Source organism: Spermophilus citellus, assembly GCF_964194105.1.
Source record: "Spermophilus citellus genome assembly, chromosome: 3".
NCBI classification, from domain to species: Eukaryota; Metazoa; Chordata; class Mammalia; order Rodentia; family Sciuridae; genus Spermophilus; species Spermophilus citellus.
In genome coordinates, this window is record NC_138184.1 from 200965488 (window position 1) to 200978581 (window position 13094).

Sequence of the window (13094 nt, forward strand, 5' to 3'; positions counted from 1 at the left end):
CAAAATTCTGCAAGACTCTAATTTTGAAAAACAACTAAGTGAATAGCAGGAAGATCAGTAGAATAGAAGGAAGGGAGCGAGGCATTTAAAGGCAGGGAGGAGAAGGGGAAGTACTGGGGACTGAATCAGAACAAATCATATTCTGTGCTTTTATAATTATACTAAAATTAATTCTGTTGTGTTTAACTAAAAAGAACCAATAAAAAATAAGTTCATAAACTGCATCTCAAAAAATAGCATACAGATAAAATATTTTTGTCCCAAAGATTCATTTTGTTCCACATTGGTAACTTAAAAATGGCAGTGGTCTTAATCCACCTAGTAACTTTTTACATAATACACTGTTGTGAAAAACCACTGCCAGTATATTTATTAAATTCTACCAACTGTTTTCCACATGGTCTTGTGAAGTATGGTTCTGGGCCATCACCTTCCCTCCGGTGATGTCTTCCCCATTAACCAAATCGATGCACTTTCTCTTCCTTCTCTGAGGTAATGTAACAGGGTTTGGATAGGAGTTGATAGATTGTGAGCGCTCAAAAAAAAAATGTTATCAATGTGGATGGATAGCAACAATGATGAGGACATAGAAAAACTAGGTGGGAGCATTTAGTTCTTGTTATTTGTTTGCTTAGCTGCATTTCCCTAGAAAGTACATAGGACACCAACTAGGCATCTGATCCTACCTGGAAGAACCAGGTACAACATTGTATATTTTACAACACTGTATTTCCTCCTTTGTTATTTTGAAAAGTTTAACTGAAAACTCCAAATAATTATAACATGTACATTACAAATATTTAGGATGATGACATAGATCTACTGTTTTTTTACATCAGTTTGTGGATCCTTGATTCAAGTTCTTTTTATTACTAAGTATTATTTGCATTGTATAAATGTATGAGGTCACATGATAATTCAATACATGTTTACAGTTTTTAATGGTCAAATCAGCATACTTAACATTTCCATCTCCTTAAACATTAAAAAATGTATTACCACATGTGCTTTTTAGTGCAGTTCTGCCCATGTCCACCAATAGGAAACTTTCCCTTCAGCACGATAGCTTGGGCTTGAGCCATTGCAGAGATGGCACATTTTTCAAAGTTCTAGACTAAACAGCACTATAACTATTCTGTCTGTGTACTTCTAGAAACTACCTTTAACCCAAAACAGACTGATGTCTGATATATAAGTAAGAATTGCCTCCACATGTGGCCATTTCAAAGCAGATTACTTTCCTCTCTGTGGTTAGTGTGGATGAAACCTAGAATGTAAGCTCCATGAGGGCAGGGACCTTGCCAGTCTTGTTCACTGTTAAATTTCTGGAACCCAGAATGGGATCTGGAGTGTGGGAGGCACTTCAAGTATTTATTCACCAAAAGAACCAATGAGGGTCAGCTGCTGATTGCTGGTGGCAGCTTGGCTGTTGGATGTGTGGCGTCATTTACTTGAACCTTTAGAAGTGACATCAAATATCCAGCAGCTAAACTTCCATGGGGGACAACAGTTAAGAGAGAGATTGTTAGTTTGTTTAAGAATCATGTGAGATTGTTTATAGGCAAAATTCGAACATTAGTCTTTTCTCAAACAAGCAATATACCCTTAAGGTAGCATTTCTATCTTCATTTAAGCATAGAATCATATATTTATTTAAATCTCTCAAACACATAACATACATAACAGTTGTGATAAGTACAATATTTTTTTAGCTTTCACATTACGTGATCATTCTAATTACAACTGGTATTATTTTGACTCTTTACTGCTAAAAATAATACTACCTCACTAACAATTTTTATTTGTATGAAATTATCAGAAAAAAACTTAATATTTTTAAAGAATTTTATAAAATTTGTTACTTTATGGATATATATACACATATATGTTGTAATTGAAAAGATAATGCTGGAAAGAAAATCAACTTTTTATAATCACATACATAATTGTACATCTATATCTTTTTATCTATTCATCATCTATCCGTCCATCATCTATTCATCCATCTACCTATCCATCCATATATTTATTTATCCTTATATCCATTCATCTATCTACCATTCACCTAGCCATCTATCAATTCATCTACCCATCCATCTAGACATCTATCCATTAATCTACCTATCCATTCATATATTTATCTATCTATCAATTCATCTATCTATCCACCTATTCATCATCTACATATCCATCTACCCATCCATCTAGACATCTATCCATTCGTCTACCTATCCATTCATATATTTATCTATCAATATCAATTCATCTATCTATCTATCCACCTATTCATCATCTACATATCCATCTACCCATCCATCTAGACATCTATTCATCATCTACCTATTCATCTACCCATCCATCTATCCATCTATTCATCATCTACCTATCCATCCATTTATCTATCCATCTAACTCTCTAGCTATCCATTTATTTATATATCCCTTCATCTAACCATCCATCTATTCATCTGTTTATCCATATATCCGTCCAGTTATATATCTATCCATCTATATCTTTATTTATCTATTCATCTATCTATCCATAAATAGAATGCCACAATTTTTATGTTATTTTAGGAACTCATAAAGACATTCAGCTACCATTTGGGAACATTCCATCTTCATGGCTCAAACATGGACCAGCCCAGAAGCAGACTGAGATTGCTATGGCTCATCTAACAACAAAGATTCTGATTTTCATTCCTTCAGTGTTGAAACAATCTCTACTGAACCAGGCTCCAAACCAAGTTCACTGGAGTTTGTTTCAATATTGCAAGAATGATAAAATTGAAGCTACTGTCATCGACATGATCTACACCTACTCTTATTCAGATGCTCATATGTCCACTGTTACTGCTGTTAAAATGAATTAAATCAAATAAAGATGTAATTGAAAATATAAGTATTGAGTGTTTCACTTAATATCTTTGTACATACAATTTCCCATGGCTTCAGTGAATTTGCAGCTAGTACTGGAACATATTTTAATTGGTTGTCAGCCATTTAAAGACAGAATTCAGAATGTTACTTCTGGAAAGAAAGCAAACCTTAAGGAAAATAGTTCCTGATGTCTAAAATATCTAATAAATAGGAGGAGATATATATGTATGTATGTTTATATATGTTTATGTACATACATATACACACATATATTTGGTGATTCATATTCTAATTTTATTTGAAAAAGCTGAGAAGTTAGTCCATAAATTAATAATATATCAAATGAGAATTTTCATATTAACTGAAGAAATTAAGAATTGAAGCACAAAAGAAGTATCTAAAATAAATGCACACGCCATTAATATCTCTATTTTAAGGACACCCTGATGCTTCCTTTCTTTGATGGTTCCATCATATTTAGTTGCATTTTTAAAGTACACACAAACACATACACACAACACTCAAAAATGTACAATAATTAAATACAAAAAGAACTCGTAACATGGAATATTCTCAGTGTACTCTTTCTTAAAGTTTCACAAATCATATTCTAATTCATAATGGAATATTTCAGAGTTTTATGACTGGTGATTATTTTATATTCACAATTTCTGTTAGAATATTTTGTAGTGCTGGTCTTTGTTTGCTAAATTGTAAGCTCCAGGAGAGCAGGATCCACATTTGTTTTATTCAGCACTGTATCTTCAATGTTTGACTTACCAAGTTCAGTGGGTGTTTTCTGACAAGTTAACCTGAAAGCCAGTGAGAAAAGTCACATGTCAACAGAATTAGGTTTGACTACATGAGTAAAGGGTTTGCACATATGTAAAAATATTGTGGGTTCATTAATTTCTCTTCTGTCATAAATCCAAGAGACATTAAAAATAGAAGTAGCCTATTTAAAGAGTAGTGTCAACTTAATTCACAGTGAATGTCCACTTAGCAGCTATAACAGTAATAAGTGTTCATCCTCTTCTCTTTGCAAACAACTTCTGAGTACCATAGGGCATCTACAAACCAGTTCCAAAATAGGACTTACCTTCTTCCCTCCCTCCCTCTACCAAGGTTTTCCTTTTTGGATCCCTTCCTTTCTGGGGAACTACCATTTGTTCATTTACATAGTAGGCTAAACATTCAGGCTCTTTGACTGTGGCCACTTTCCAGTACTTAGACTCACACATCTTTATTATTCCGGGAGATGCTGAGAGTTGTATTCTCCATCTATCAATGGACTCAGTCCAGGCCGTTAGCTTCCCAGTTCCCCTCCCAGTTCTAACCTGTGGACACTGATGCCTGCCATGTGGATTACACTAAAATTATCCTTTTACAGCCTTCACTGATCAAAAACCTACAAAATATATTTTATTTTATATCATGTTTTGATAATATTATCTAAAAAAGTATTAAGCTTTTCAAGTACCAGGCATTTTGTATTTGTTTTCTTGTTTATTCTCACCATACCCATAGAAGTTAAATATTACTACAAATGCAACTTAGACCTGGAGAGGTTGCCAATCTGCTCAAAATGACAGTACAAGATAGTTCAAGAACCTTTTTTTTTTGGTACCATCAGACTCCTTAATCCCATTTCTTAGTTAAAGTTAAATGAGTTCCCCTTCAGGCAGTGTGGCTCTATTCCAGTGTTTCACATGTGCTGTTTCCTACCTCTGGATTCTTGCACATTCCCTTCCCTTCATCTTTAAGCCCTACTATTTTTTTCTCTGCCTAAACAGACACTACATATCTCAAGGTCCAGTTCAGATTCTGCCATGTATCTGCGACCACCCCTAATTTGCTCCATACTCTCTCCCTGTTCAGAATTTCAATTGTATTTTGTACCACACAGCTTAGCATGTAGTGATGAGCTCACACAGAAGATAGAGGATGACACCCACTGGGAAAGAGTGAGGCTTCACAAGAGTAACCTGGGTGCACAGGTCAACTTAATGGCAACAGGTTTCATTTTAGAGACTAGGGAATACAGGAGAGAACAGTAGACTATTTTTGCCATTAATTCACATGGGAAAACTTCAACCTGGGAATAATTTAGACAGAATAAGGTCAAATAAACATGTGTTATATTGTATGTGATAGAAAGCAATATTCTGAACTTCAGGAAAAGGAAAGTCAGTATAGACTAAAGTTTCTAGGTTTTCTAAAAACAAAACAAAATATAGATATGCAGGGTGTAAATATTTAAAAAAAAATAAGATTCAAGCACCATGAAGAATATCAGTCATAGTCACAAAAGAAATTGAACTTCATATAAACACAAGTTGGGGTGATATGACACACCATGATCTTTTCATACAAACACATCAACTTTGATAACCAGAGAGCTGTGATGGTGATGGAGATTAATCAGAACTGAACAAAAACTCATGTCAACCTGTATTGAAAATGCAAGTATGCCAATATAAATATTTAAAAATTAAATTGATTTTCATGAGAAAAAAATTGAATAGTCCTATGTAGGTCATGTGCTAATGAAACCAATTTAAAGAGATTAAAGTCAGTTATCAAAGGGATAACTTTGTTCTATGGAATACATGGCAGATTTCTGGCAGCATTCACAACCTAAGCACAACCAAAAAATTCATCTGAAAAAAATGTCCCATAAATGAAGCATTTTATTTTACTGTCTAGTTTTAAATAACATGATCCATGATTCCTAAGAATTCTAAAGAAGGCAAAGTTGGTTTATTTTGGGCAATTTTCTGAAATCATGTTATGTACTTTGTTTACTTCTAAACTTTACCATGATCAGAGAATTAAAACAATCCTAGATGCTAGAGAGATGTGTGCATGTGTGTGGATGCTCTCCATTTTCAACAATGAATAGATACTGGTACAAATATAGAATTTGTAGCTAGAATTTGTGTAGGAAATGTAAATACACTTTTTAGTTATAAAGCAAAAGTATTCTACCTGGAGAAGATCAGGAATAAGTGTTGCTTTTGGAAGAAATAGTAAGGTGTTTTCAGACTCTTTGGTTATCTCATTTGTGTGTCCACGCATCTCTTCTCTCTACAATTAACCGATTTTCCTTTTAATACAGCACCCAACTCCAATTCTTCCTGCCTATTCCAATCTCACTGATCCGACAACTATGACTGAGCCATACCTGTATATCATAGGCCGCCAGAGGATGATGGACGCCCAGTACAAATGCTATGACCGCATGCAGAATATGCCACCATACGAAGGAGAAGGTAAAGAGAAGATATATGTGAACATATGTTTGAAATATCATTAAAGACTTGTTTCTGTCCATGGGTGGAGATGTGGTAGATAATTTAAATTTAATACACCAGAATTTTCCACACTGTAGTATCTTTATATGTTTCACGTGAGATATGCCTATCGCTTCTCAACTTCATTTGGCTTCTTTTTGGTTAGCATCTGCCTGCAGGATGAAATCACTACAGTAACTCTGGATTCACTCCTGGCAAGCAGGACAATACAGGATTAAGTGAGAGAGGGGAGGAGGAAAATGACAAGAACAGGAAGTGGAAGGTGGTGGGCAGAGAATTTGCCTGAGGCGGAGCCTGTCAAACACTCTTCTTGGGCTGGGGTTGTAGCTCAGTGGTGGAGCACTTGCCTGACATGCACGTGCGAGGCCCTGGGTTTGATCCTCAGCACCACATAAAAATAAATAAAATATTGTGTCCAACTACAACTAAAACAATATTTTTTAAAAAGAACACTCTTATTTGGCTTAATTAGGCATAGGGTTTTTTCCCTGTCAATTGGTTGGCAATCCATGCTCTTTCTTCTCCCTTTCTACCCCAAGTTCCCAGGAGAATTAGAAAAGCCACATCTTCTCAGCAAACATCGTTTCTCTATCACCTTCTCTAGAACGTTCTATGTGACTGCTGAAACATTTTCAGGGCTCAGCATATTCAATTTGCTGTTGAAGGCCCAGAAGAAAATAAAAGAGAGGTTGTTCAAGCATTCGAACACCCATTTAAATTCTTTCCCATGCCTCCTGAAACATTTGAAAAAAATCCAACAAGACTTTGTACAACCTTATGCATTCTAAAACAACCCTACTTGTCAAGGGGGGAAATGGTTAAATATACTCTACTGCTACACATGGTTTCCTTCCAAATGGTTAAAGTTCATGGTTCCTATTTTTAGCATTTCCTTTAAACAGAAAAATAAAATCCAAGTCAATTAAAGACAAGTATATGTTATTCTTTTGTCTATGGTAGTTTCAGTGTTTATCAAGAATTGAAAGGGCATTAGATGCAACTCTATCCAAAGGCAAAATCATTTCTTTGAAAGAAATGAGACAAACACACACACACACACACACACACACACACAAACCCTGTTATTTTCAGAGACCAACTGAGTGTAATCTGTTTCACTTTAGTCTTAGTCACCTTGGGAGGTTGAATTTTTATTCTATGATCATTGTATTTTTTTAAAAAAAATTGTTTTGAGAACTGCCTTCAAAGCCTGAGACTCATTCTTTTGAATACCTTTTTTTTCAGTTCTTTTTTTTTTATTGTTGGTCGTTCAAAACATTACATAGTTCTTAATATATCATATTTCACAGTTTGATTCAAGTGGGTTATGAACTCCCATTTTTACCCCGTATACAGATTGCTGTATCACATCAGTTACACTTCCATTGATTTACATATTGCCATTCTAGTGTCTGATGTATTCTGCTGTCTATCCTATTCTCTACTCTCCCCCTTCCCCTCCCCTCCCCTCCCCTCTCTCTACCCCCTCTACTGTAAATCATTTCTTCCACTTGTATTATTCTTCTCTTACCCCTCCTTTCCTCTTATATGTAATTTTGTATAACCCTGAGGAACACCTTCCATTTCCATGTGATTTCCCTTCTCACTCCCTTTCCCTCCCACCTCTCATCCCTGTTTAATGTTAATCTTCTTCTCAAGCTCTTCGTCCCTACCCTGTCCTTGGTTACTCCCCTTATATCAAAGAAGTCATTTGGCATTTGTTTTTTAAGGATTGGCTAGCTTCACTTAGCATAATCTGCTCTAATGCCATCCATTTCCCTCCAAATTCTATGATTTTGTAATTTTTTAATGCAGAGTAATACTCCATTGTGTATAAATGCCACATTTTTTTATCCATTCATCTATTGAAGGGCATCTAGGTTGGTTCCACAATCTTGCTATCGTGAATTGTGCTGCTATGAACATCGATGTAGCAGTGTCCCTGTAGCATGCTCTTATTAGGTCTTTAGGGAATAGACCGAGAAGGGGAATAGCTGGGTCAAACGGTGGTTCCATTCCCAGCTTTCCAAGAAATCTCCATACTGCTTTCCAAATTGGCTGCACCAATTTGCAGTCCCACCAACAATGAACAAGTGTACCCTTTTCCCGAATCCTCTCCAGCACTTGTTGTTGTTGGACTTCATAATGGCTGCCAATCTTACTGGAGTGAGATGGTATCTTAGGGTGGTTTTGATTTGCATTTCTCTGACTGCTAGCGATGGTGAGCATTTTTTCATGTACTTATTGATTGATTGTATGTCCTCCTCTGAGAAGTGTCTGTTCAGGTCCTTGGCCCATTTGTTGATTGGGTTATTTGTTATCTTATTGTCTAATTTTTTGAGTTCTTTGTATACTCTGGATATTAGGGCTCTATCTGAAGTGTGTGGAGTAAAGATTTGTTCCCAGGATGTAGGCTCCCTGTTTATCTCTCTCGTTGTTTCTTTTGCTGAGAAAAAACTTTTTAGTTTGAGTAAGTCCATTTGGTGATTCTAGTTATTAACTCTTGCGCTATGGGTGTCCTATTGAGGAATTTGGAGCCCGACCCCACAGTATGTAGATCATAGCCAACTTTTTCTTCTATCAGACGCCGTGTCTCTAATTTAATATCAAGCTCCCTGATCCATTTTGAGTTAACTTTTGTGCATGGCGAGAGAAAGGGATTCAGTTTCATTTTGATGCAAATGGATTTCCAGTTTTCCCAGCACCATTTGTTCCTCCATTGCATGCTTTTAGCCCCTTATACACCATGATCAAGTAGGATTCATCCCTGGGATGCAAGGCTGGTTCAATATACGGAAATCAATAAATGTTATTCACCACATCAATAGACCTAAAAATAAGAACCATATGATCATCTCGATAGATGCAGAAAAAGCATTCGACAAAGTACAGCATCCCTTTATGTTCAAAACTCTAGAAAAATTAGGGATAACAGGATCATACCTCAACATCATAAAAGCAATCTATGATAAGCCACAGGCCAGCATCATTCTGAATGGAGAAAAATTGAAGGCATTCCCTCTAAGATCTGGTACAAGACAGGGATGCCCTCTCTCACCACTTCTGTTCAACATAGTCCTCGAAACACTGGCCAGACCAATTAGACAGATGAAAGAAATTAAAGGCATAAAAATAGGAAAAGAAGAACTTAAATTATCACTATTTGCAGATGACATGATTCTATACCTAGCAGACCCAAAAGGGTCTACAAAGAAACTATTAGAGCTAATAAATGAATTCAGCAAAGTGGCAGGATATAAAGTCAACACGCATAAATCAAATGCATTCCTGTATATCAGCGACAAATCCTCTGAAACGGAAATGAGGACAACTACTCCATTCACAATATCCCCCCAAAAAATAAAATACTTGGGAATCAACCTAACAAAAGAGGTGAAAGACTTATACAATGAAAACTACAGAACCCTAAAGAGAGATATAGAAGACCTCAGAAGATGGAAAAATATACCCTGTTCATGGATAGGCAGAACTAACATCATCAAAATGGCGATATTACCAAAAGTCCTCTATAAGTTCAATGCAATGCCAATCAAAATCCCAACAGCATTTCTTGTAGAAATAGATAAAACAATCATGAAATTCATATGGAATAATAAAAGACCTAGAATAGCAAAAACAATGCTAAGCAGGAAGTGTGAATCAGGCGGTATAGCAATACCAGACTTCAAACTATACTACAGAGCAATAGTAACAAAAACAGCATGGTACTGGTACCAAAACAGGCGGGTGGACCAATGGTACAGAATGGAGGACACAGTAACCAATCCACAAAACTACAACTATCTTATATTTGAATACCTTTATAGAGGCACATTTTCCTGTAAGAAACCACTTGGAGCCAATGTAGATGAATACATAAAGTGGTCAAACTGAGCATTATTTCAGTTAGTAACAAAGTGTAATTCTAAGATAATAAGACTTTTAAAATGTGATTCACTAACTGGCTGTAAGTGCAAATCCAATAGGAATTTTGAGCAATTCCAACACCCTTGGATTAAGAATATCACTACCCAAGGTAACCCTTTGAAGGTTAATAGTTAGTAAGATCTTTATGTTCCAAAGCCATATTGATGTTTACAAGCAAAGCTTTATCCAGGTATGAACTTGCAAATACTTTCACAAGAGTTCCTTCTAGTATTTCTAAAAGTTTTTTAAAGTACAGCTTTTGAAGGAAAGGTTAAATGCATAATACACGTATTTCTTTTAAGGAACAAACAGAGTAAACCCTACAAAAATGTAAATTCCATTAATAATACGTAAAGTGAATATCTTTATTTAGTTGTTGCTGCTGCTGTCACTGTTTTTAACATTTCCATATCCAGTGGATTCCAGAATAAGATATGCTTAATTATCTATGCATAGAAAAATCCTACTAAGGATTTCATAGTTTTTAATAACTTTCAATTGTATGTTACTCTTCTAATTTAAGTCCAGCCCCCCAAATAAGACATTGAGTTGTGAGAACCAGACTACTATGCATAAAATTCAGTATCTCTTGTCAATTCCTAGAATTCAATGTTTATAAATAAATAAATGTACTATTTAAAGAGAAGATTTATTAGATGCAATATGCTGATAAGCTTTTCGAAATTTATTTCAAATTTTTAAAAATTAATTGGTGTCATGAATTTTTTTCAAGTAATGGTGTCTTACTGAGTTGTTCTTCAAATCCTTATGTTGATAGTGGTAGAAAAACAGCCTACCGCACAAGAATTGCAAGGCCTGCAAACCTAAATCCACTTTCCTGGTTGGATATTTTAGAGAATAACATTTTAGGTGGTGAATAACTTATTAATACATCTCAAAACCATTTGATTTAACAACCAACCTATGTCTTAGATTTATCTCACCATTAAATAAATGGAGAGCAGAGTTAAATGCAGTCTTTGCGTTTACTTTCTTTTTGATAAATTCAGTTGTGGAAACTCTTACAAAGTAGGACTAGAACCCTGCCTTTCAGCCAGGGAAATAATTTAGACACAGATATTCTAAGCTATTTGAAACTTTATTTTCATGACAGTGACTGATTCATTTGAAATGTGGGTCATCATGACCAGAGCAGTGGGATCAGCTACATGTAGGATTGCCCTGAGACCACTCCTCTTTTCATTTTAATTTTATTTAATAAATTTATAAATATTAATTTCTTTCTAAATGCCCAGGTCCGTACTGCAACCGCACCTGGGATGGCTGGATGTGCTGGGATGACACTCCGGCTGGAATGTTGACCTCCCAGTACTGCCCCAATTACTTTCCGGATTTTGACCCCACAGGTAAAATATATATTTTTGTTATGAAGCTTTTGGAGTTTACATAGATCAAAAATTTTAATCACATATAAAATATATCTATCTAGTCATACTCCAAGTTTTATTACATTTTGAAGCGTTTCCTTAATTAAAATATTATTCAGGCTGTACAAATACTACAAGTCGTGTTTATTTTTTAAGTCATATTGCTGGCTATTAAGGCATATTGGTATTACATTCTGGTTTATAAAATTTTCTCAAAAACTTTTTTTTCTTTTTTTCTTTTTTTTTAATTTATTTTTTTATTGGTTGTTCACAACATTACAAAGCTCTTAATATATCATATTTCATACATTAGATTGAAGTGGGTTATGAACTCCCAATTTTACCCCAAATGCAGATTGCAGAATCATGTCGGTTACACATCCACATCAAAAACTTTATAAAAGTTTTATCTAAATGTAGGTTTTAAAATTTTTTTTCAATTGTCACATTCAGTAATTTATGCAAAATCTGGATGTAGAGTTTGCATACACTGGGATGGTATGATGTACACAATGGAAATTCTAAATAACCTTGAAAATGTTTAACTAAATGTCTAATAGCTCTAGACATCAAATTTCTGTTCCAACCTCAGATTATTGAAATATGCTCAATAAGTAAGACTGATAGTGCAATAATTGATTAAACAGAAATCCAACTCTGAACTTGGGACCAACAATGACAACTGACAGATATGTTAAGTAAATGAGTGCCACTGAATTCACTTTAGTTGTAAAAGCTTCGTATGAATGCTCTTCATTAAATACCAAAATATTCAATGTGTATAAAAATATCAACATTATTTTCAAAATATCTCCTTTACCTAACTCTCTCTATATAATTAGGCACAACAGTTTAGAAAATCAGTTGAGAACTGTTATTTCTCAGTCTTCATATCAACTCATGCAGATTGAAATACTTCCAGAACTTTTGAGGCTTCAATCTTGGCACCCTGCATGGTTAGGAATCAAGCTGGGATGCTCAATCAGGGCGAAGGTCTAGGAGGAGAAGATTCCAAGGGAGAAGTTTCCAAGTATATTGAGAAAGTGAAGGGCTGAAGTCACATGTTTCTGAATTGTCAGGTATTCATAAGCAGTTTGGAGGTGTGTACCAGAATTAGTGCTCAGGAGCAATGCAGAAGAATGTAGAAGAGTATTGACAGCATCACTCCAGAGACTAAGCAGATGGATGGAAGTAGAAACTGGGACTGGGTAGTAGGAAGTAAACGATTCTCTGCTTAACTGAGAAGCTGAGAAATTTTTAAAAAATAAAATAGAAAAAGATCTCCATGCCAAGTATCACCCAGAGATTCTGATTTAATGGGAGTAGATATTGGGAGTAGAAGTACAGCCTGGACATCAGAAGTTTTGAAAAGTTCTGCTGCAATTCAATGTAGAGCCAGGATGGGAAACCAGGGGGACAATTAAAGTCCAGGTAAGAAGGTGGTCAGAGCCAGGGAGGCTCATCCAAGTGCCCAGGTAGCTGTTCCCATGGGAGGCAGAGTGTGACCTCAGAAGAGGCGGATATATTTCTAGAAAACAGGGAGGTATCAGAGGGTGGGAGAAGGCAGCCACCCAGCTCCAGGCACT

At 35.5% G+C, this 13094-nt stretch overlaps 1 protein-coding gene across 1 annotated transcript in view; it reads left to right on the plus strand.

The window, feature by feature from the left end:
* CALCR (calcitonin receptor) overlaps positions 1 to 13094 on the plus strand; it is a 120811-nt gene that overhangs the window by 72048 nt on the left and 35669 nt on the right. Inside the window, exons 4-5 of the mRNA XM_081288171.1 lie at positions 5998 to 6151; positions 11377 to 11487. Coding sequence (XP_081144297.1) covers positions 5998 to 6151; positions 11377 to 11487 — 265 coding nt within the window. The remainder of the gene's footprint in view (positions 1 to 5997; positions 6152 to 11376; positions 11488 to 13094) is intronic.